Below are 24,915 nucleotides of genomic sequence, written 5' to 3' on the forward strand. Positions count from 1 at the left end.
AGTCGTTAAACGGGTCCCCAGGTGATAGCCCCTGATTTTATGACCTTTTTTTGCAGCAGTCATTAAGCAAACACTGCAGTCATTAAATGAATCCATTTTACTCAATAGGCACTTTTTTCTGGAAACTTGAAGTAAACTTTGGAAATCAGCAAAAAAAAAGAGAGAGAGAGACAAAAATCGCATTCTTGTGACTTCAGGGTGCTGGCGAGCGAGTTGCCCACCTGCCAAAATGCAGTCACCTCACAGTCCAGGGGGTGGGATGCAGCCCTTGTAATTCTGAGGCCTGGTCATAAGTGGATCTGGGGAGATCCGTCCTAGCTGTGACCGACTGCTTAGCAACCCGTCGATCCACGAGGGCTGCCTCTACCGCTATAGCTTTGCCGAAGCACCTTTTCAGCGCTCGGAGCTTGCAGGTGCTACAGTCTCTGACCTGCAGCTGCTTTGAAGGGAACCGGGGACGATGTGAGGTCCTCGCTGCTCTCTGAACTTGGTGACATTTCCTCGTTTTGTCAGTGAAACACCCGCAAGGGCGCAACCAAGCTCAGAGAACACGGACTTCAGTCCTGAGCTACAGATGCTCTGCCCTGTTGGTACTCACGATGATGTTTGTCTTGACTCTCAAAGAAGGCCAATTGCTGCATTTTTCTCTCCCCTCTTTTCTTTCTAGTGTATTGACCGGACATAACCATTACGTGATGTGCGCCCAGTTCCATCCTTCCGAGGACCTGGTCGTGTCTGCCAGTTTGGACCAGACTGTGCGCGTTTGGGATATTTCTGGTGAGCTGCTCAGGTCAAGGGGGTCATCCAGCAGCGGGCTTAGGACTGCGGTTGCCGAAACCAGGCTGTGGCTGGAGTGAAGGAGAGATTGCCAGCAGGGCCCCTAAGTTAGGTAGAGGTGAAGAGTGTCACTGAACTTCCTGCCTTGACCCTGTGGGAGGGGTTGGTGAGTCTCCACAGGGTTAGGAAATTTGAAGTTCTCACGGATTGTAGAACAAGCACTCTCCAGGTCCTGATGAAACAGATTTAAAAAAGCAGGTGTGTGTGTGTGTGTGTGTGTGAGAGAGAGAGAGAGAGAGAAGAATGAAATAGGAGTTCAGAGTTAAAAAAAAGGTGAAAAAATGAGGGTGGGCATACCAGAGTGTGAGAGAAAGATTGTAGACCTTTTAGAACTATCTCTGGTTTTTTGTTTTCTTCAGTATTAACTGTAATTAGAGCTTTCTGACCGAAAGAGATTCTGGTTAAACCAGTGTTCCTCAAACATGGCCATTTTGATACATGCGGATGTCAGCTCCCCACATTCCCCGGCTAGCATGAATTCTGGGAGTTGAAATACCCTCACCTTAAAAATAACCAAGTTTGAGAAACGCTGGTTGCGCAGACAATACACTGCGCTGCCCTGGATGATAGGTAAGATGGGTGGATCTTATCTGGTGGAAAAGCTTTGCCCCTGTGCCAAAGAAGAAAGGAAGGTACTACCTCAGCACTGGATCTCCAAAGTTGATCTCCTTTTGATCATCAACATTGGGGTCTCCTGCTTGAGCAGGGGGTCAGACTAGAAAATCTCCAAGGTCCCTTCCAACTTTGATCGGCAACAGCCCCGGGCTTAGGTTGCGGTGTAGTCTTGGGGACACAGAGACAACAGCCCTTTCGCCTTGGAAATCTGTTGCATCTGGAGGCCCCCAGAACGGCTCCAGCTCTTGTTGAGAGGAGCAGATCTCAGAGAAGAGTTGAAATAAGCTTGCTGGAGAGGACCGTGGATACATGAGCACCCACAATGCTCAGTGCGTCGAAGCAGGGGAACTCCCATCCTTGGCAATTTCCTGGTGGGCGGACTTCGACTCCCATAATTCTCAACAATGGTTACGCTGTGGACTGTAGAATTGTGGGATTTGAAATTGGCAAGTTTGGGAGATGGTGATTTAGAAGGAAGGAGCTTTAGCCCTCGGTGATCGTGTGTGTGTGTGTGTGTGTGTGTGTGTGTGTGTGTGTGTGAGTGATCCACCCACTGCTTTCTCAACTGCAGTTCTTGGCTTAGTGGGTTGCTGGGGTTTTGTGGCACACATTCAGAGATGACCCAGCTGTGTTGGGGAAGGGGAGGGGGGGTGTTGAGGAGGCTGTGCTTGGCATGACTCCATCGCTTCCTCCGCCAGCACCCAGGCGGTGAGCTTTGCCTCCTCTCTCAGCAGAGCCCAAGGCCCCTGAAACGGTTTGAAAGGCCTGGAAATGTTCCCAGGGTTTTCGCACTTCTGGAGTTGCCGGATTGATGCTTTCATGGTCTGTGCAACCCGACTCGGTTCCTCCAACGCCCCTGACGGGCAGTCACGGTTGTCTCAAAAGGTTTCCCTTCTCATCCACGAAGCTGCTTCAGTCGTGAAGCTCCTTGAACTGAAGAAGCTTCTTGGGTGAGAAGCGAAACGTCTTCCAAGAAAGAAACACAAGTTGTCTTTCGAAAAAGCACTTGGAGGCAACTCTTCTAGCAGGACTCTCTTGTGTGAAAATCAGCTGTATAGACCAGGGGTAGGCAACCTCGGCTCTTTTATGACTCATGGACTTCAACTCCCAGAATTCCTGAGCCAGCCATGCTGGCTCAGGAATTCTGGGAGTTGAAGTCCATGAGTCATAAAAGAGCCGAGGTTGCCTACCCCTGGTATAGACGCTCGCTTTAGTTTTAATTCTTGCTAGGTGAGGTTGGAAGCATCCCCTTTTCAGCTAAGTCTTGTTTTTGGCTCTCAGCCATGTGACTCGCTTAACATCAGCAGTAAAAACAGTGATAAGATCAGGTCAACTCATGCGATGACTCGACTTACGACCGCACCAACTTAGGATGGAAATTCCAGTTCCAATTGTGATTGTTAGTTGATGACTACCTGTTTTTGTTTTTTTTTGGCTAAGTCAGCGTCAGGAATGGGGGGGGGGAAATACACCCCAACCCTATCAGAACCTGTAAAATTACTGCCAGTTTGTAACACTGAAGGTTATTTTTAAAAAAACGATCGGGTGGTTCATTAACTTTTAATTCAAATGATGTTTTCCTCTGGGCCTCATTTTCTGACATGCCATTCGACAACCACGGGTGGTCCTTGGCTCCAAATGGTTGACACCCTCCTTTTAGGTACATGGAGTTATGACCACAATTGAGCCCAAAATTTCTGTTGCTAAGTGAGACAGTTGTTAAGGTGAATTTTGCTCAATTTTCCGAACTTTCTTGCCACAGTTCTTAGGTGAATTACTGCGCTTGTAAGTTAGTAAAACAGGGTTGTTAAGTTGGCCTCCCCGTTGGCTTTGACAGAAGGTCACAAAAGGGGATCACACCACCCCGGGACACTGCAACGCTCATAAAACGAAGCAGTGGTCAAGTGTGAGAATTCTGACCACGCGACCGTGGAGATGCTGCAACAGTTGCAAGTGTGAAACGTGGTCCTAAGTCACTATTTTCAGTGCTGTTGTAACTTCAGTCACTGAACGGTCGCAAGTTGAGAACTACTTGATTTCATTCCGAAATGAAGAGCTTCTCTTGGATTCATGGGGCTTTGGGCTGCATTCCGAACTCTCGAGGTTTCCCAAACTTTACATCTGTCTTGACAAAAGAGATCAGTGAGACCATTGCAAGGGCCCAGCGGAGGATCCAGCCCCCCCCATTCACTTGTAGGGCAAGGTGGGGTGTTCTGGCTGCTGCTGAGAGAGAGGGCAAAGCTGACCGATATGGGTCGGGATCCCCGTTGCATTTTGCATGCAAAATTGCACCCTAACGATGAAGCCGTTTGCTTGTAAAACTAACAGTGACTTTACAGGATTGGTGAAAATAACCTCTTCTAACCCTTCTCTGCGTTCCTCTAGTATAAAATTTGGTCCTAACCTTGAGCGGAACTGGTCGGGAAGATCCGTGGGATGATATTCCAGCTGTAAAAACAGCAGGGTGGTTTACTTCCTAACGAAATGACCTCTGCAGCTGCAATCTTAACCAAGAGCTTCTGTCCTAAAAAAACAAATCTGGGCTTGGTGTCATTCCGTTAGTCCGAAGGCTGGGAAGAGGGAAGTCCTGCCAACTAAGCATTATGGGGCAGAGGTGTCCAACCGTGGCCACTTTCAGACTCGTGGGCTTCAGATTCCCCAGCGGAATTTAGGGAAACACTCCCCAAATAACAAAAGTGTCCGGTGTGTGGGTGTGGCTCGTAACCTTCTGCTGTGGCCTGAGATTTTAGCCTTGCTTTTAACGCCCTCCGACTCTTCGGGCGAGCCTGACTCATCCATTTCCCCTTAACAGCTCTACGTCTTGTCTAATTTCCCCCAATCTTCCTTGCATCTGCCCTTTTCTCTCTCTCTCCTCTCTCCCTCCTTGTTCATCCCCACCACATGTCAGAGCTGGTTCATTCTGTGCGTGTCTCCGTTCCCTCTCGATTTGTGTAGTAAGCTCAGAAATTTTCCATCCGTTGCTCAGTTCTCTCCGATCGATCCGACAGCTTTACGTGCCTTGATTTCTCCTGGAGCAGGTATCTCTGTGGGTTGCTTCTGTTTTTTTTTTTTTTTACTCCGCTTCCCTGCGGATCCTGGATCCCCCTTGGATTTGCAGATCGCTTCTTGGAAGTGCCTCTCTGATACGTTCAGCCCGCCGTCGTCTTCACAGTGAACTCTTTCCTTCTTCTTGTCTCTCCTAACGTCTTAACGTGGTCGGAGGCTACGTTGCGCCTGCATCCGAGACCCATCCGCTGCTCTGTTGATTCATTTTTTTCAGCCTCATTCTCCAAGGGATTAAAACCTCACTTGAGCCTGAATTGGTGGCTTTCCTTTCCTGATTGCAGAGGTGGTTGTGTGGCTTTGCTTGGTGAATTCCAAGTACGTTTGGAAACCCCTTTTCCTTGGACAGAGGTTTCATTAGCACTAGGCAGCCTCTGACCCCTTTCCTCCATTGTCTGTTCTGCTCAGGGAAAAAAAATGGAGCATTTCCTTCCATCTTTCACTTTTTTCATCTTTATTTATTAATACGGTCTCTACTTCCTCTGCCCTGCAAATTCCCTCTCCTGCCCGAAGGTCTAAGAAAGAAGAATTTATCTCCTGGAGCTGTGGAGTCCGAGGTCCGGGGCATCACCGGCGTGGATCTTTTTGGCACCACGGACGCTGTGGTGAAACATGTCCTTGAGGTACTCGGGGGTGGGGGAGGAGGAGGAGGGTTCCTTCCTGTTAGAATTATTGGGAAATAAAAGGAATTGTTGACCAGGCCCTCAGAGATCTTTTTTCGAGGGATTGACATTAGAGGTGGACTTTAAAGGCCGATCAGGCCCGTTGGGTAGGATGACGCCTGCACATGGAGCCTTTTGTGGAGAGGGGATCAAACGGAATCTTTTAGACCAGAGTTCCCCAACCTTTCTGGTTTTGTGGCCCGGGGGTTGATGAAGTGGGGGGGGGGGAAGGAGAGCGGATGGTTGCACAGGAGTGGCGGGCAAGCGTGTGCGCGTACACACAGTTCCGTTTGTGCGAGCGGCAGGCATGTGCGCCTGCTGCTTGCGCACAAGTGGGCATGTGAGTGCGTGCTCGTCCGCCACTTCCGTGCCCCGGTTCTGAACGGCTCAGGAGTTAGAGAGCCCTGTCTTAGACCAGGAGGGTCCAACATTGGCAATTTTAATCCTTGTCGACTTCAGCTGCCCAAATTCCGCAGCCAGCGTGGATACTGCGCAACTCATGCAGTCATCTTGCTTTCCAGTGCTGCTTGTGAGACCTTGTTTTGAAGCTGTTCTTCTTTCTTTTCTTTCTTTTTTAGGGACACGATCGTGGGGTAAACTGGGCGGCTTTCCACCCCACCATGCCCCTCATCGTCTCGGGGGCCGATGATCGGCAAGTCAAGATTTGGCGGATGAACGGTAAGACACTCCTTTTTGGGGGGGGGCAAATGACAGAGCATAAGGGTCAAGCTCCACGGGCACGTCCACCCTTCGCCAATCAGCTGAGCTCTTGCCTTGTTTCAGTCTCGAGAGAATGTGTGGATTTGGCCATTTGACCGTGGTCTGTGTGAATCTTGGCTTGCAAGGGTCTAGGACAAGTCTCCCACTCGCCGCGGGACAAGAGTTAAACTAATATCGAAGAAATGCTGGGATAGAATCATTAAAGAAAGGATGCCAAAGGAGGGACAGAATGAAATGTGAATGACAAAAATTAAAAGTGTTTTTTAAAATTATTTTAAATAATTAAATTGTTTGAATTGTCCCGTGGCGAATTGTCCCATTCCGTGGCTTGCAGAGAAGGAGGGCTCGGCTGCTGCCGAACGAGCCTGCTCTGGGGCTGGTGGCTGAGGGATGCTGCAAAATTGGCTTTCTGCTCCCCCAAAACCTATACCTGTAGCCTTTGACTTAAGAACATTTGGTTAGTGATTCTTCGAATTTACAGTGGTACTGAGAGAAATGACTTACAGACCGGTCCTCACACTTATGACCACTACAGTTGTTCCCACGGTCATGTATTCGCCATTTGGGAACTTCCCAGCTGGCCTCCGACAAGGTTGCAGGTGGCGTTCACACGATGTCTCAGCTACAGTGATTCAACTGCACCAAAGCAGGTGGTAAAATCGGATGGGATGCCTCACTTAAGGGCCACGTATTGATGCCTCATGGGATGCCTCACTTAATGGCCACGTATTGATGAATTTCTCAGTCTCTGTTGTCATAAGTCAAAGTCTACTTATAGGAACCAATGAGATGCATCAGATTGTGCCACAGGGTGTCCTTCACTTGTGACCACACTTGAGCCCCAAATTTCCGTTGCTAACAAAGGCAGTTGTTCTGAGGCATGCCCCCATCTTACGACCTTTTTGGGCACAGTTGTTAAGCGAGTCACTGTAGTTGGTAAGTGAATCATGTGGTCGTTGTGCGAATCCGGCTTCCTCCATTGACTTTGTTTGCTGGAAGCCGACTGGGAAGGTCACCAGTGGCCGTCGCGCGACCCCAGGACGCAACGATCCTTGTAAATGCACGCCGGTTGCCAAGTGCCCCAGGTTTGGCCATGTGACTGTGGAGGATGCTGCGACGGTCATGTGAGGACCAGTCATAAGTCACTTTTCTCAGTGCCATTATAACTTTGAATGGTCACTAAGCGAACGGTGATAAGTTGAGGACTGCTTGTACTGGAAACATGAATGAAAGGGACTCTGCCCCAAACTCGTCCTTCTCTTTTATGGGATCGAGACGTCCCACGGAAGCCGCGGGCAGAGCAGGTGGTTCACATCACAGAGCAGGTGGTTTCCTGCCTGAGCAGGGGGGTTGGACTAGATGACCTCCAAGGTCCCTTCCAACTTTACTATTATGATTATGATCCAGTGCTGCTCAGCGCAGCTCCCCAACCGCCAGGCATCACGGCCCCTCTTGGTTTTTCCTTTCACGGTGTCCTTTTCCCACTGACCGTCGCCTTTCCCTCCCCTTCAGAGTCCAAGGCCTGGGAGGTGGACACCTGCCGCGGCCATTACAACAACGTGTCCTGTGCCGTGTTCCACCCTCGGCAGGAGCTGATCCTCAGCAATTCGGAGGACAAGAGCATCCGAGTCTGGGACATGTCCAAACGGTAAGCGCCCTTTGCACCTGGGCCCAGCCCTGCCCCATGGGACCCCAAGCCGCTCAGCCACTCGGATCCACAGATGGACTTGGCAGGAAAGGCCCTCTGGGCCAGAGCTGTGGGTAGCGGTCGGGTGGGTAGTGAAGGGGGAGGTGCTGGCATAGAAACTAAGAGACCATGAGTTCTAGTCCTGCCTTGGACCTGAAAGCTGGCTGGGTACCTTTGAGCCACTCACCAGAAGACAGTGAGTTGCACTCCTCTTTTTGGCATGACAGCCGGCTGGGTGCCTTGAAGCCACTCACCAGCAGATCACTAGGCGACTGTGAATTCTAGTCCTGCCTTGGACCTGAAAGCTGGCTGGGTAACTTTGAGCCACTCACCAGCAGATCACTAGGCGACTGTGAATTCTAGTCCTGCCTTGGACCTGAAAGCTGGCTGGGTAACTTTGAGCCACTCACCAGCAGATCACTAGGCGACTGTGAATTCTAGTCCTGCCTTGGGCATGAAAGCCAACCGGGGGAAAGGCAATCGCTGAGAGACAGTAGGCGTGAAAGCTGACTGGGATGAGCGGATAGTGGCCAATTTTGAGGAAGTTTTCAGCACTTTTAAGAGTCCTGATGGTGCAGTGGTTAGAATGCAGCACTGCAGGCGAATTCTGCTGACTCCCGGCTGCCGGCGTTTGGGCAGTTCGACTCTCACCGGCTCAAGGTTGACTTCCGCCTCCATCCTTCCGAGGTCGGTAAAACGAGGACCCAGACTGTTAGGGACAAAAGGCCGAGTCTGTGAACCGCTTAGCGAGGGCTGTGAAGCACCGTGAAGGGGGATAGACGTATTAAGCGCAAGACTGATCCAATCAGTCCCCTGCGGATCTGGAGATTTTAATGTATGGTCCGTGGACTTTTTTCTTCTTTTATTAGCCCATACTCTCTGCTCCCTCTTTCGTCCATCCCTAAATTCCAAGCCAAGCAATTCACTGCCGGTTGTTTTTGTTTTTCTCTGCTTCCCTCTCCGCCTCCCTCCATCCCCAGCACGGGCGTTCAGACCTTCCGCAGGGATCACGACCGCTTCTGGGTGTTGGCAGCCCACCCAAACCTCAACCTCTTCGCGGCAGGTAAAGGGTCTGCGTGTGGCCCTCGGCCGGGGCTGAAAAATCAGCTCTTCAAGGGGAGGGTGGCCCTGAAACGGTCATCCGGGGTTGTTCTTGTTGTTTTTTGCTACACCTCATCCCCACCTTATAGAAGTCCCCGAACTTACAAGCATTTGTTTAGGGACCGAAATTATGACGGTGCTGAATGGCTGCTCCTTGCACTGATACGCAGGTTCTAAGGTTTTGCTGGTAAAAAATACAGGAAACCAGAAGTTGCCTTCAAGCTTTACGTTTTTTATTCAGCTGAACAAAAAGACGGGCTCCTCCAAATGAGAGCAGCCCCGAAAGACAAGAAATCCTTGTATTTATTCTTTCTGGTTCCATAAGCAGGCCATCCAGCAAACCTGACACGCATACGATAAAGATTTCACCCAGTAAGTCTGGCACACTGTAGATAAGAGAGCAGAAGTAACACACACGGTCCCTTTTGGGTGTTCCCCTAAAGATACCGTATGTTCTTGGGAGGGTTAGGCCAGGGGTAGGCAAACTTGGCTCTTTTATGACTCGTGGACTTCAACTCAGGAATTCTGGGAGTTGGAGTCCATGACTCATAAAAGAGCCGAGGTTGCCTACCCCTGGGTTAGGACATTGAATATTTTCCTTGCTGGCCTTTCACGACCCTGCATCCAGGACTTTGCAAGAGCCCAAAGACAGTAGGGCCATCTGCGCATTCACAATTGATACTTCCTATAAAAGGTAAAAGTAAAGGTTTCCCCGCACATGCGTGCTAGTCGTTTCCGACTCTAGAGGCCGGTGCTCATCTCAGTTTCAAAGCCAAAGAGCCAGCACTTGTCCGAGGACGTCTCCGTGGTCACGTGGCCGGCATGACTAGACGCCAAAGGCGCACAGAACGCTGTGACCTTCCCACCGTAGTGGTCCCTGTTTTCCTACTTGCATTTTTACATGCTTTCGAACTGCTAGGCTGGCAGGAGCTGGGACGAGTAACAGGCACTCACTGTTACGCGGCACTCGGGATTCGACCCGCCAAACTGCCGACCTTCTGATCTACAAGCTCAATGTCCTAACCCACTGAGCCACCGCGTCCCTTGATACTTCCTATACTGTCCTCTAATTCCAGGTCAACAGCATGTTCTTGGTGCCTAGCAACCAGCTCACATCTATGGCAGTTGCAGTGTCCCAGGGTCACGCGATCCTCATTTGCCATCTTCCCAGACAGCAGATGAACAAAGTCAGGGAAGACACTGGGGGGGGGGGGGGGGTTAAAAAAAGTTGCAAATTGCGATCACGTGATGTCTCACTTTCGTGAGCTTAAATGGACTCCAGAAGATGGTAGAGGACAGGAAGGCCTGGAGGAACCTTGTCCGTGGGGTCACGAGGGGTCGGACACGACTTTGCAAGTAACAACAACGATGTCTCACTTTACGAGCCCTGGCCGAAAAGTCTGTAAAATCAGTTGTGTGGTCATGTGATGCCTCGCTTAATGGCCATACCGCTTAACAACAAATTTAACAAATTGGGGTGGTTAATTGAGGACCCCCAGAGGAGGAGGAGGAGGACTGGGGGGGGGTGTCCTGGTTGCTCTATGAGTTATTTTCTTGCAGATGTTTCATTGCCAAACTCGGGAACCCCTTCAGTGCTCGAAGGGAGGGGGGCTTCCTCTGCCCGATCGGTGTTGGCGGGACTGTTCTTGGCGGCTCCTTGGTTAGGCTGTGATTTACTGTTCAGCTGCTTATTAGATTTGGTGTCTCCTTGTTCGGGGTGGTGTTTACCGCTTGGTTGTCGGAGACCAAACTCCATTTCCCTCCTAGCACTGGTCAGTTTGCCTAATTTGGGTAATGACATGTCTGCAAGAAAACCACCAAACTCGAGAGAGCCCCAAGGAGTCCACAGGCCTGGTTCAAGGGGGTCATGAAGTTGATGTTCTTTGCCCAAACTGGGTGCAGCTGCCCTTCTGGAAAGTCTCTGCTCCTTTCTTCCCCAGGCCACGATGGAGGGATGATCGTCTTCAAGCTGGAACGCGAGAGGCCGGCTTACGCCGTGCACGGCAACATGCTCTACTACGTCAAGGACCGCTTCCTCCGCCAGCTGGACTTCAACAGCTCCAAAGATGTGGCCGTCATGCAGTTGAGAAGGTGAGGCGGGGGGGGTCTTTCCTTCCTTCATGGGGGGGTCTTCCATTTAGTACAGAGGAGGGGGATTCCCTGACCTCAAGGCTCTCTGGGGCTTCCCCCCCCTTTTCTTTTCCACTCCTCATACTTGCCTAGGACCATCCTTGCACCTTGAATGAGTAGCGGATGAGTAGAGTTCCAAACTGCTGGGATATAGTGTGCAGGTAGTCCTCGACTTATAACAGTTTGCTTAGTGACCCTTCAGTTACGACGACACTGGGAAAAGTGACTTGTGACCATTTTTCACACAGCCATGGTAGCATCCCCAAGGTCACATGATGAGAATTCAGACGCTTGGCAGCTGACTCACATTTACGACGGTCGCAGCCTCCTGGGGTCACGTGATCCCCTTTTGTGACCTTCTGACGGGCAAAGTCAGTGGGGGAAGCCAGATTCACTTAACAGCCATGTCACTAACTTAACGACTGCAGTGATTCACTTAACAAGCGTGGCAAGAAAAGTCGTAAAATGGGACAAAGCTCATTTAACAAATGTCTGACTGAGCAACATAACATTTGGGCTCAATTGTAACCGTAAGTCGAGGACTACCTATATTCCACTTTTGATTGGCGAACACACAAAAATAGCCATACAATAGAGGCGAGCCTGGAATTCAGACATTTTCTTCCAGGAGGAGGAAGGATTAGAGAGAGAGAGAAAAAAAAAGTTAAACGCAGACAACGGTGCTGTGCAGTGTTGATGTCCTCCTTTTGGGAGGACCCATCGTAACTTCCAACGGCCACTGAGTGATGGTCGTGAACTCAGCTTACAACCATTTGTTTAAGGACTGGGTTAGGGTGAGGGTTTTTGCAGTTCAGCGGCACTGGAAAAAGTGACTTAGGACGTTAGCATCTGACCCCTAACCTCTCTTTGTCTCCCTCCTCTGCACACGATCCGTGAGGCGCTATCCGGAGAATCCACACTGTTCCTCCCAAATGCAAAAATTCCAGAATTTCTAATTCGTCCTTTAGGGGAAAGAAAGAAAACCCTCTTTAGTGTGTGTGTGTGTGTGTGTGTGTGTGTGTGTGTGTGTGTGTATCTATATACCGTATATATCTATCTCTATAGCTATAGAGATAGATGATAGATAGATAGATAGATAGATGATAGATAGATAGATGTGTGTATGTATATATGTATATATACATACATACACGCATGCATACATACATATATATATATATATATATATGTATGTATGTATGTATGTATGTATATATATATATATATATATATATATATATATATATATATATATATATATATATATATATATATATATGTATATATATATAGGTATATATATATATGCCTGTGTGTGAGTGTTTTGAGCACCTCGTCGACCCAAATACGGGTGAAATCTTTTGCCTGTATCAGCCCAAACTAGGGCCATCCACAGGCAGCAGTCGCAACTGCAACAATTGTTTGTATTAAATAAACAATTTAATATAAATAAATAATATAATATAATATATAAATAATATAAATAAACAATTGAAATAAAATGAAATAGCTATATCAGTCTCTCTTTAATTCTTTGTCAGCAATCCAAATTTATTCTGTGTGTGTGTGTGTATACACACGCACACACATATATATATATATACATATATATATACATATACATACACACACACGCACATACATATATGCATATATATATATATATATCTCCTGCTGAACCTTTTCATCTCTGCGTTGCTGCAGAAACCCTGAGGGGACGGGAGCTGGGGGGGGGGCAGGCTGGAGGAAGAGCAGATGCTTAAGCGGCTCTAGTAGGCAGATGGGAACCCAGCTGAGGCTCCAGTCTGGCTCCGTGCCCCCCCTTCTCTTCCCTGGCCAAGGAGGAGACGCTCTTTCAGTGCCGGTTTTCAGCCCGGCAGCTTTACCCTCCTTCCCTTCTCAGCATTTTCTTTGGGTGGTGGTCCCCAATAATCGCCAGTATATCATTGAGTGCCGATTTATGACTTGCTGGTCTATTAAACTTTTATGCTGCCCCTCTTGCCTAGAGACGATTCTAGGCTGCTTACAAATTAAAAACAAGACGAAACATTTTAAACATTAGAGCATTTTAAGCCATAAATATTAGCAGCAACACTGTGTTAACGTTGACAACAGATGAGACGGGAGGGAGGGATCTGCCTAGCGGGTGACTGGGGTCTTGGGCTATTAATCCCCTCCAGAGTGACCCGTCCCCGTGGTGATTTCAGGCCAGCTGGCAGAGCCAAATCTTTGGGCCCTTCTGGAAGGCCGAGAGGATGGGGGCAGATCTCACCTCGGGGGGGGGCACGATGTTCCAGAGAGTGGGAGCGTGGCAGAAAAAAACCCATCAGCCGGAATTCCTTCACCGACGGGGTCCATGGCAGTCCCCTTCTGCTGGCTGGGTGGGACGGGCCAAATCCTATTCTTTTCTTCTTTTTTTAAATCATTTTTTATTTTATTCAGAAAATTAAAATACACACTCCAAAGGAAAAAAAAAGTAATTTAACAGAGGCAAAACAAAACTAGACAAGAACGTTAAAAAAAAGTGAATTAAAAAGAACAAAAGACTAAAACACACATCATCCGCCCTACTTGAACACTGGCAAAATCTATTGCAACAGAGGAGCTTCCCACCTTGCGAAGCAGGTCCAGAATTTACAAGCTGCTATATCTGTTTGCGACCCAGTTGACCTGCCATCCATTACATCTGTGAAAGAAAAAATAGTTTTCAGGTTAAAGAACGGAAAGTGAAAGGCATTCACCAACGAAGGCAGATCTACGTGCTGGCCAGGATGATGTTGCAGGATCCCATCCAGGACCGAGCGGTTTGGCCTTCCGGGTTTTCGGACTCTCTCTCACCAGAATGTGTCCGACGTTGTAATTTAGTCGTGGAAAGTCTACAGTTCCTCCGATAGTTGAAGGATTGCGGTTGGTGGGCACCAGCCACGCCATGCTGAGCTGTGCTGGGGCAGAGCCTTAGGGCTCCTGGGCACTTTGGCTCCTTCTTCTGACTTGTCTCTCTCGCTGCCTGGGCTGCCACTCAGAGCCGGCTCCACTCCTGACCTTCCTCTCCTCTCTCTCTCTCTCTCTCTCCTGCAGCGGCTCCAAGTTCCCCGTCTTCAACATGTCCTACAACCCTGCGGAGAACGCTGTGCTCCTTTGCACGGTAGGTGGGAGACGCCCAGCTGGACTAGATTGGGGGGGAGGTCTGTCAGGGAAGGCAAGGGGACAGAGCAGCTGTGTGTGGGGGGGGGCCTGCTGCCTTCCACAGCTGTCTCGGCCAGAAGCCACACGGTGGAAGTCATCTTCCTTCATGTAGGGGTGGCAGAGGACGTGGCTGCTTGCAGGTAGATGGGAAAAATCTCTGTCCAGACGTGGAAGTCTAGTCTTCTCTCTCGTTCTGCATTTGCGGTCTAGGTAGTCCTAGGCCAGGGGTAGGCAACCTTGGCTCTTTTATGACTTGCGGACTTCAACTCCCAGAATTCCTGAGCCAGCATGGGGAAACTATGGCCCCTTCATGACTTGTGGACTTCAACTCCCAGAATTCCTGAGCCAGCATGGCTCAGCTTGGAAACCTCTCCCTTTCTCCTCAGCATGGCTGTCTCAGGAATTCTGGGAGTTGAAGTCCACCAGTCATAAAAGAGCCAAGGTTGCCTACCCCTGTCCTAGGCTTAGGACCATAACTGAGCCCAGCAGTCGTTAAGTGGGTCATCACATCACTGTGTTCAATTTATTTGTTTTATTATTATTTTTATTTTTTATTTTTTGCATTAAGGAAGCACCACAGTTCTAAAGTGTTCACTAGGACCTTTTTTTTTTTTGCCGGAAACTGGAAAAGATCCACTTTCCGGCAGAAAGGTTAGAAATGGCCGCAAGTGGCTGCAAATGAATTGCCGAGTGCTCAACATGCAGTCGTGACCGCAGGAGCCACCTGAACTTTGAATCCAGGCCACAAGTACCCGTTTTGGGGATCCATCGTAACTTTGAAGCAACCAATCATAAGTCGAGGACTACCTGTCTGATTCCTGTTCCTTCTGTTCCGTCCCTCTTCCCTCCTCGTCTCGTCAGTCACAAAAGCAGCCCCCGAGTTGTTGCATTTTTCTCTGCCCTGCGACGGCATTCTTCCCGACCGAACCTGCCTCTGACCCTTGCAGAGGCTTGGCCTGGAATCCTGGGAGTTGTAGTCCATCCCATTCAGAGGACTCCGGCCTAGAGAAGAACGCTTGTGCAGGACAAGTAGTCCTCAGCTTACGACCACAATTCAGCCCAAAATCTATGGCGCTAAGCGAGACGATGGTTAAATCGGTTTTGCCCTATTTTATGACTGTTGTTACCACAGTTACATGAACCATTGCAGTTGTTAGTAACGTGGCTGTTAAAAGTGAATCTGGTTTCCCCATTGACTTTGCTTGTCCGAAGCAGGCCGGAAAAGCCGTCATCAATACATGCCAGTTGCCAACTGTCCAAATTGTGATCATGTGATGATGGGGATGCTGCAATGGTCGTTAAGTGTGGAAAAAGGGTCATAAGTCACTTATTCCACTGATGATGCAACACTGAATGGCCACTGAAGAAATGGGTGTGAGTCAAGGACTACCTGGATTTGCTTACTAATCCTTGTTAAGGGTTGTTTTTTTAACCCATTTTCTGCAGCGTTTCTCCAGCTCAGCAACTTTTAAGGGGGTGGATTTCAACTTGACTTTAAAACCCATTTTAAAGTTGCTGAGCTTGAGAAATACTGGATGGGCTTAAGGCTTTTTGAAGATTTGAGATTCCCCCCCCCCCCCAATACCCCCGGTTTTCAAAACTCATGCGACTTTCATTCTCAAATCCAAGCGGATTTTTTTCCTGCAAAACATGGATAATAAATTCATTGCGGAAATAGGCAAGATTGGGAACCAGCCCTGGGAATGCTGCTCCACTCAGCCCTCTTCCTCTGAAACCTGCATGGAGAGTCACCCTTACTTATTTTAGTCATTTATGAAATTCATTTCCTTGCCCGTCTTGTTTCAAAGAAACAGCATAAAAATATTTAAAATCCTCACCGGAGATAGATACTCCTAACCCAGGGGTAGGCAACCTTGGCTCTTTTATGGCTCGTGGACTTCAACTCCCAGAATTCCTCAGCTAGCTATGCTGGCTGAGGAATTCTGGGAGTTGAAGTCCACGAGTCAAAAAAGAGCCAAGGTTGCCTACCCCTGTCCCAACCCAATAAAGTGAATTCACCGACAACGTTTTCTCTCCGCAGAGGCCAAGTAACCTGGAGAACAGCACCTACGACCTCTACACCATTCCCAAGGATGCCGATTCCCAGAACCCAGATGGTGAGCTTGGTCTGTGCCACGCCGTTCATTCCCCCCCTCCCCCGCTGAAGCTTTTCCTCCGCCCCCCCCCCAGATCCCGGGGAGCCCAAATGAGATTGGCAGCCCATCGGATGTGAAAAATTCATGCCCATCTCTTTGTTTTTTTACGAGGGGAAATATATATTTTATAAATCAGTTATTAGCAACGATCCGTCCTGCCTTGTCACCCAGCAGGCAAATGTTCGGTTGGCCGACTTCCCTCGACGGTATTTCTTCGCCCGGCCACAAATCTCTCCCAGGCGGGGCTGGATGCTTTGGAAGCAGCTGTAAAAGTGCCCAGTCTTTATTGGCAGGTTCCAGATCAAACCTGCGTGGTCTGCAAATCAAAATGGGTTGCTGGAGCGTCTGCCTGATCAGCACGCCATTCCACCAGGGAGTTCCCCTCCCACCTGGGTCCCCCCTGCCTCTGACATCAGCGCAGGAAACGCTGCTGTGGCGGGGGCCAAGCTCTTCCCCCCCCTCCCCTTCCTCAGATTTATAAAATCTAGTCATGCCAACAGCCGTCCTTGGCCAGTAAGGAGGGGCACTAAAGTCCTTCTCCCATCTTCTCTCTCTCTCTCTCTTTCTCCCTATCTCTCCGTGAAGGCACAAAGCTTTTATTTTATTTTATTTTTACTGAGGTCCTTCCCCACCCAACCCCACCCCCCCGTCTCTCTGAACAACACCTCGTTTTATTTTGTTTTACCCAACTCCTTGTCCCACCTTACCTCTCTCTCTCTCTCTCTCTCTCTCTCTCTCTCTCTCTCTCTCTCTCTGTGAGGGCACATCTATTTTATTTTATTAATTTTGATTACTGAAGTCCTTTTCTCATCTTCTATCTATCTCTATCATCTATCTATCTATCTATCTATCTATCTATCTATCTATCTATCTATATCTATCTATCTATCTATCTCTATCTATCTCTATCTGTCTATCATCTATATCTATCTATCCATCTATATAACTTTCTATCCATCTATATAACTATTTATATCTATGTATCTATATCTATCTATCTATCTATCTATCTATCTATCTATCTATCTATCTATCTATCTATCTATCTATATTTCTATCTATATTTCTATCTATCTATCTATCTATCTATCTATCTATCTATCTATCTATCTATCTATCTATCTATCTATCTATCTATCTATCTATCTATCTATCTATCTATCTATCTATATCTCTATCTCTATCTCTGAACACATAAAATCTATTTTTATTTTTATTTTATTTTATTTTATTATTTTACCGAAGTCCTTCTCTCCCCCCCCCCCCCGCACTTCTTTATGTGAAACCATAAAACCTTTTAATTTTTACACGTTGGCCTTGCTCACAGGCCACTGGGCCCTCTGGCACAGGATTTGAGAGTGATTTTGAACCTCACCCCTCTCCTGCAATTGTGACACGCATGATGTGAATGTTTGGCCGGATTCAAGCCGTGCAGATGCCAGCTCCTTCCCCCTTGGAAAAGAGGCCTGCTCTTTGGGTCTCTCTCTAGCAATTTGAAGGACCCCAAATCTCAACCAGGGAAGTTTATAAATAAATAAAGGTAGTCCTCAACGTACGACCATAATTGAGCTCAAATTTCTGTTGTTAAGTGAGGCAGTTGTTAAGTGAGTTTTGCCCTATTTTACAACCTTTCTTGCCTCGTTTGTTAAGTGAATCACACCAATTGATAAGTTAGTAACCCGGTTGTTAAGTGAATCTGGCTTCCCCATTGATTTTGCTGGTCAGAAGATCACAAAAGGGGACCACATGACCCCGGGACGCTGTGACCGTCATAACTATGAAGCAGTTGCCAAGCATCTGAATTTTGATCATACGACCACGGGGATGCTGCAAAGGTCGTAATTGAAAAACGGTCATAAGTCACATTTTTCTGTGCCGTTGTAACTTTGAACAGTCACTAAATGAACTGTTGTAAGTCGAGGACTACCTGTATTAAATCAGTTGTTAACACTCCATCTGTATGTAGCTTTCTAGGGATTTTTTCAAGGGAAATTAGTTGCATCCTTTCAAAAGTAGTTTTTTTAAGGGAAAGCAGTCACCAGCTTCCTTAGAGCAGCTGATGGTGGAAATCTCGCAGGTCAGCTGATTCATTTCGCAGAGAGCACTCACACATGCCGACGCACCCGAACCTCTGCCTCCATTTTGCATGCGCACAATTAAATGCTGATCCTGTCACTCAGGGGGGGCTTTGCTGACAGAGCGGCTCCCCGCTCAGATTTTGCAAGGTGCTTCGGAGCGAGGCCCCAGCGGCTAAAATGTAGCTTGTAAGGATGGAGAGAAGCTCACTTTGGATTCCCATGCTGGCTGGGGAATTCTGGGAAAGAATTCTGGGGTCTTCAAGTTGCCGAGGTTGCCCCTCCCACCTCGCAGGGTTGCTGTGGTGGGGTAAATAGGAGGAGGGGGAGTATTGGATATGTTTGTCACCTTGAATTGTTAGTAAAAGCAACAAAGGTGGGATAGAAAAGAAAAGGAAGAAAGAGAGCGACTGCGGGAGGAAGAAGGAAGGGGGAAGGAAAGGGAGGAAGGAAAGAAGGAAAGGGAAAGGAAAGAAGGAGGAAGGAAGGAAGGGGAAAGGAAATAAAGAGGAAGGAAGGAAGGAAGGAAGGAAGGAAGGAAGGAAGGAAGGAAGGAAGGAAGGAAGGAAAAGGAAATAAAGAGGAAGGGAGGAAGAGAAGGGAGGGGAGGAAGGAAGAAAGAAAATAAGGAAGGAAAGGGAAAGGAAGGAAGGAGAAAGTGACGAGGAAGGAAGGAAGAGAAGCTAGGAAAGAAGAAAGAGGAAGGAAGGAAGGAAGGAAGGAAAGGAAATAAATAGGAAGGAAGGGAGGAAAGGAAGGAAGGAAGGAAGGGGAAAGGAAATAAGGAAGGAGAGAGGAAGGCAGGCAGGAAGGCTTCCTCCTCAGAACTTCTCCCTGTGGTCCCCACTTTAAGACTCCAAGCGGGCGAGAGGCCGTGGGGGGGTGGGGGGTGGGTGGCCACTGAAGAGGGCGGAGGGAGGGTGGAGGCAGCCGGGGCCAAACGTGGGGTGACCGCCTGCTCCTGGCTTGCTTTTCCAGCTCCGGAAGGGAAGCGCTCCTCGGGGCTGACAGCCGTGTGGGTCGCTCGGAACCGCTTTGCCGTCTTGGATCGGATGCACTCGGTAAGGCCTGGCAAGTGTTAACGCAGCCTTCCTCTTGGGCCCAAGTACAGGTGCTCCTCAATTTACAGCTGTTCAAAGTTACAACGGCACCGGAAAAGTAGTTTTCAAACCCGTGACCGTTGCAGCATCCCCAGGGTCACACGATCAAAATTCGGACACTCGGCAACTGACTCATACCTACGATGGCTGAGTGACTCCCGGGGTCGCGTGATCCCCTTTTGCGACCTTCTGGCAAGCAAAGTCAACGGGGAAAGCCAGATTCGCTTAACGACCCTGTGACTTAATTTAACAACTGCAGTGATTCCCTGAACACCCGTGGCGAGAAAGGTCCTAAAATGGGGCACGACTCCCGTAGCCTTGCTTCTTAGCAATGGAAAATACTGGCCCCAGTCATGGTTGTAAGTCGAGGGCTGCCTGTCTGGCTGTTGTCTTTTGTTGTGCTGAGTTTGTGCTCCAGGTGTGAACGCTGCTAAGATTGAATGTTCTTGCTTGACAAGAGATGGAAGAAGTAGCCATTTCATGTGTTAAACTTGTGTATTGCTTTAAGAGATTGAGTTTAAGGTTGGGAGTGGGGAGGAGGAGGATTGTACCTTCAAGGCCATCTCTAACTAAAGAAGATAAGGCCTTGCACCCATCGTACCACTTTTAGGATAGGGCAACATCCGAGTACCATCAGTCGCCTAGCAAGGGGTCAAAAACTTGATGACCAAAAAAAAAAGGAAAAAAGTGATGAAGTACAGGTAGTCCTTGACTTAACAGTTCGCTTAGTGACTGTTCAAAGTTACAATGGCACTGAAAAAAGTGCCCCCCAAACCACAGCCGAGCAAGAGACCTGCCTTCTGGGCTCAGAAGCGCCAGGATCAGCGCCAAGCTCCAGCTGGATCCTGGCGCTGATCCTGGCGCTTCCGCTGAGTTCTGACAGCCCTGCAGCTCCAGCCGTCTCTCGCTCAGGCTTCTGCGGTGCTGCCGTTCCCCTCCTCCGCTACCACTTCTCTAGGATGGTCGCGTACCACCTGCCAGGTGCCAATGTACCACAGGTGGTCCCCGTACCACTGGTTGAAAAGCCCTGTTCTAACGGAAGGGAAACTGATTCTTTAAATTAATTGGAGAATATGATTAGTGACAAAATTAGAAAGGCGGAGAATTGTGTTTTAATATATTGTGCAAGGGGCGGGGCGGAGATTTCAGATTCCAGCTTGCTTCGAGCAAGCATTTGCTGGTGTATTAGGCTGAATAAAGGACTTTTAAGGTAAACAATGCAAACAAAGTCACTTGAAAAGCCCCTACGTCGGAAACGTGACACCAGGGTCTCGTGCGCCAGGGAGTTTGGTCCCGCTTGTACCTTTCTGTCCCTGCCACGTGTCAGCCCTCCCCACCTGCTTCCTCTGCTCCAACCGTGGCAGATCCTCATCAAGAACCTGAAGAACGAAATCACCAAGAAGGTCCAAGTGCCCAACTGCGACGAGATTTTCTACGCCGGCACCGGGAACCTGTTGCTGAGGGATGCCGATTCCATCACCCTCTTCGACGTTCAGCAGAAGCGGTGAGGCCTTCAAGGGACGTGCGGCCCGGTAGTCAAGCTGTTTTTGGCAGCAAGGTGGATATAAAAGGGGGTGGGGAGCCCAGTGTTTTCTCAACCGTGGCGACTTTTAAGATAGGTGGACTTTGTCTCCCAGCAGAGCTGGCTGGGGAATTCTGGGAGTTGAAGTCCACCTATCTTAAAAGTCGCCACGGTTGAGAAAACACTGGGGTGGATCAACAGCACCATCCTAAAGCCCAAAGACTTTGCTGCCAAATTTTCTCAATGGGGGTAGTCCTCAGCTCACAACAATTCATTTAGTGACCATGCAAACTTACAGCAGAACTAGAAAAAGTGACTTATGACCACTGTTTCACACGTAGGAGCCTTGCAGCGTGCCCAGGGTCATGTGATCAAAGTTCAGACGCTTGGCAACCGACTCGTATTTATGACGGTTGCAGTGACCCCAGGGTCACGTGATCCCCTTTTTTGACAAGCACGGTCAGTGGAGAAGCCAGATTCACTGAACAACCGGGTTACTAACTTAGCCACTCCAGTGATTCACTTAACCTAGACCAGGGGTAGGCAACCTTGGCTCTTTTATGACTCGTGGACTTCAACTCCCAGAATTCCTGAGCCAACATGGCTCAGCTTGGAAACCTCTTCCTTTCCCCTCCCTTTCCCCTCGGGGGCAGGCTGGGCTGGGCTGGCCTAAGTTAGAAGAGACCATGAGCTGCGCTGAATGGTTTTGCCTAGCCCAGGGGTAGGCAACCTTGGCTCTTTTATGACTCGTGGACTTCAGCTCCCAGAATTCCTGAGCCAGCCATGCTGAGGGGAAAGGGAGAGGTTTCTATGCTGAGCCATGCTGGCTCAGGAATTCTGGGAGTTGAAGTCCACGAGTCATAAAAGAGCCAAGGTTGCCTACCCCTGACCTCCTGCAATTTTTGGATGCCGGTCTTTAGGCCTGCGTGAAGATAACAGCCAACAAGCCACATTCAACGTCTGTTCATAGTTTGCACTACGTGGTCCAAATCTGATTTTTGTAATCCATTAGTGAGGGGGGCTCATGCTAGGAGACGCAGTGGATTCTTCTGAAGCCGCCTTGTTGGAAAACATTTAATTATTTAATCGCCTTGGGTTGTACACTTCCATGTTTCACCAGCATATATTGCAGGTAATGGGGCAACTCGCCCCGGGGCAACTTAACAATTCAATTTAATTATTTAAAATAAATTATTATTTTTTTGTCATTCACATTCCATTCTGTCCCTCTTTTGGCACCTTTTCTTTAATGATTCTATTCCACCCTTTCTTCGATATTAGTGTAACTCTCATCCCACGGCAAGTTGGCCGTGGCGAGTTGGCCACGGCGAATTGTCATCGACCCTCTATTGCAGTGGGTATAGAACACGTTCAATTTTGTGATTTTTGTCATACCAGCAAAGCTTGCATTTGAGTGTAAAACCTGGCCAGGGCCCCTGTCAGCACTCAGGAGAGAGTAACAGAAAAAGTTTATTGTAAGCAGAAGCAGAATTTAGCTGCTCGAGGCTCAAGATTGTCTTCAGAGTAGTAAGGACAGAGATGTTCTTTGCCTCTGCTGGTAAGGCAAAAATGGAGAGAGACCTGAATTGAGCCTCTTCTGACCTTGCAGGACTCTGGCTTCAGTGAAGATCTCCAAGGTGAAATATGTCATCTGGTCAGCAGACATGTCCCATGTGGCTCTCCTGGCGAAGCACGGTAAGCGGAGGCTTTGTCTGCTTCTCAGCAGCCTGTAGAACCACAGAGTTGGAAGGGACTTTGGAGGTCTTCTGGTCCAGCCCCCTACTCAAGCAGGAGACCCTTTTTGACAAATGGCTGTCGAGCCTCTTCTGGAAAACCTCCAATGATGGAGCAGCCACAACTTCTGGAGACAGTTGTAATAGTTCCGGGAAATTCCTCCTTAGTTCCAGGTTGCTTCTCTCGTTGATCAGTTTTCATCCGATGTTTCTTGTCCGCCTCTTTTCTGTGGCGGCCTCTCAAATATTGGAAGACGCTACCGTGTCCCCCCCAAAATAAGACGTATCCCGAAAATAAGCCCTAGCTTGATTTTTACATATTTGCCTAATTAAGCCCTAGTTAAGACCCCACCCACTCCGACCCACTGTCTGGTTGCATGAGGTGGGGTGAGGTGCACATGTAAAAATCAAGCTAGGGCAGGGGTGGGGGGGTGGAGCTGCCCCACGCGCCCTGCACCCGCTTACCTCAGGGCCCCTCAACCAGGCCTCCCACACGCCCCGACACCTGCCTCGCCTCGCGGCGGCACCAAAACCAACACCAGCCCTGTCCAGCAGGGGCCTGCATGGCCACTGGCCCACCTCTTCTGGTTGCTGGCGGCCGCTTGCGGCAGGAGGCCACATGGCGCATGGCTCTAGTGCCACTGCTCGCAACAAGAGGCCAAGCGGTGCGTCACACCAGTGCCACTGCTCGTGTCAGGACGCCATGTGGCCATCGTCCTGCCGTGAGCAGATGCGAGTGGCCTCAGAACTCAGGCAGTAGCGCGACAGGTGTAAGCGGGTAAGACAGCCCCCGAAAATGAGACCTAGTGCTGTGGCGGCGAAGCTATGGCACGGGTGCCACAGGTGGCATGCAGAGCCCTCTCTGTGGGCACACGCACTGTCGCCCCACTCCTTGGCCTTCAGCTGGGTTTTATAAAACCTCTTAGCTTAGGCCGTGGCCGCCGTGTGCAAAAAAAAAAAGTTCAATCAATCGATTTCTTCTCACAGGAAAAAAAAGTTCTCGCAAAGTTGGAATTGATTGATTGAACTTTTTAGTCCCACCCAGTCTGCCTTTAGCAATGCAGCCACGCCCACCCAATGGGCCACGCCCACCCAATGGACCACGCCCACCTGGCACCTGACGATACATAAGCGGGTTTGGGGTTGCAGTTTGGGCACTCGGTCTCTAAAAGGTTCGCCATCACCTATTTTGGAGGGAAAAACAATACTAAGACCAGGTCTTCAGGGAAACATGGTATAATTAGATCAAACCTGCTCTAGGGAGATGGGTGGTTATAATTTTGATGAATAAATAAAACATACTCGCCTTGGTTGGATCCTATTTGTTCTCTGCTCTGTAAGTGGCTGGGGATCTGCCTTCCCATCCGGAGGGTCCGGCCTGGAGAATTCTCAGGCAAGCCGGCTGAAAGCTCTGGAGAGCCACAGATGGCGAAGGTAGCTTTGGGCGTGTCAGATGCTTGGCTTCAGGTGGTGATTAGCTCTTGGGAATGAGCTCTGTCTCCGGGGTGGGGTTTTTTCCTCCCCCAGCCATCATGATCTGCAACCGAAAACTGGAGTCCCTGTGCAACATCCACGAGAACATCCGAGTCAAGAGCGGCGCCTGGGATGAGAGCGGTGTCTTCATTTACACCACGAGCAACCACATCAAATACGCCGTCACCACCGGGTAGGTGCCCTGTGCAAAGAGTGCACACACAGACACACACGGACACACACACACACACACACACACGGACACACACACACACACACACACCAGGCTGCCTTCCTCTCAGGTCTTCCAAAGCATTGTCTTCCACCTTAGCTCCTTCCAAGTGGCCACGCTGGTATAAGATCTGCCTCCGGTAGGAGCTTGGACTAGGAAGACCTCTAAGTTCTTATGATTCAGTGACTGTGCCTCGATTCCCTCCTGGGAGAAATTGTCCTTCCTCTCTCTCCCCATCAAGCTATGTCTTCCCTCCCTCCCTCTAGGGACCACGGGATCATCCGCACGCTTGACTTGCCCATCTACGTGACCCGTGTGAAGGGCAACAACGTCTATTGCCTTGACCGGGAATGCCGGCCTCGTGTCCTCACCATCGACCCCACGGAGTTCAAATTCAAGCTGGCCCTGATCAACCGGAAGTACGATGAGGTGGGTTGGGGAAGGATTGACGGTTGTGTAGAATTTGCCTTTGCCCACCACGTTGTCTTTCCATGGGACTCTTTGGCTCCCAAAGTGACTCACACGGTTGTGAGAAAAAACAACTTTAGTGAACCACGTTAGACTCCTTAAGTCTAACAAAGAATGTAACTTAATACGTTAAAGCAGCGTTTCGCAACCTGGGC

The 24,915-nt window shown here is 49.1% G+C and overlaps 1 protein-coding gene across 1 annotated transcript in view; it reads left to right on the plus strand.

Annotated features, from left to right (window-relative positions):
• Positions 1 to 24,915, plus strand: part of COPA (COPI coat complex subunit alpha) — a 48,459-nt gene that overhangs the window by 6,456 nt on the left and 17,088 nt on the right. Inside the window, exons 6-18 of the mRNA XM_081340271.1 lie at positions 668 to 777; positions 5,029 to 5,138; positions 5,756 to 5,855; positions 7,410 to 7,545; positions 8,565 to 8,647; positions 10,626 to 10,776; positions 13,894 to 13,960; positions 16,043 to 16,118; positions 19,211 to 19,293; positions 20,697 to 20,836; positions 22,464 to 22,549; positions 24,115 to 24,253; positions 24,559 to 24,721. Coding sequence (XP_081196397.1) covers positions 668 to 777; positions 5,029 to 5,138; positions 5,756 to 5,855; positions 7,410 to 7,545; positions 8,565 to 8,647; positions 10,626 to 10,776; positions 13,894 to 13,960; positions 16,043 to 16,118; positions 19,211 to 19,293; positions 20,697 to 20,836; positions 22,464 to 22,549; positions 24,115 to 24,253; positions 24,559 to 24,721 — 1,444 coding nt within the window. The remainder of the gene's footprint in view (positions 1 to 667; positions 778 to 5,028; positions 5,139 to 5,755; positions 5,856 to 7,409; positions 7,546 to 8,564; positions 8,648 to 10,625; positions 10,777 to 13,893; positions 13,961 to 16,042; positions 16,119 to 19,210; positions 19,294 to 20,696; positions 20,837 to 22,463; positions 22,550 to 24,114; positions 24,254 to 24,558; positions 24,722 to 24,915) is intronic.

Source organism: Vipera berus (assembly GCF_964194415.1).
Source record: "Vipera berus genome assembly, chromosome: 16".
NCBI lineage: Eukaryota > Metazoa > Chordata > Lepidosauria > Squamata > Viperidae > Vipera > Vipera berus.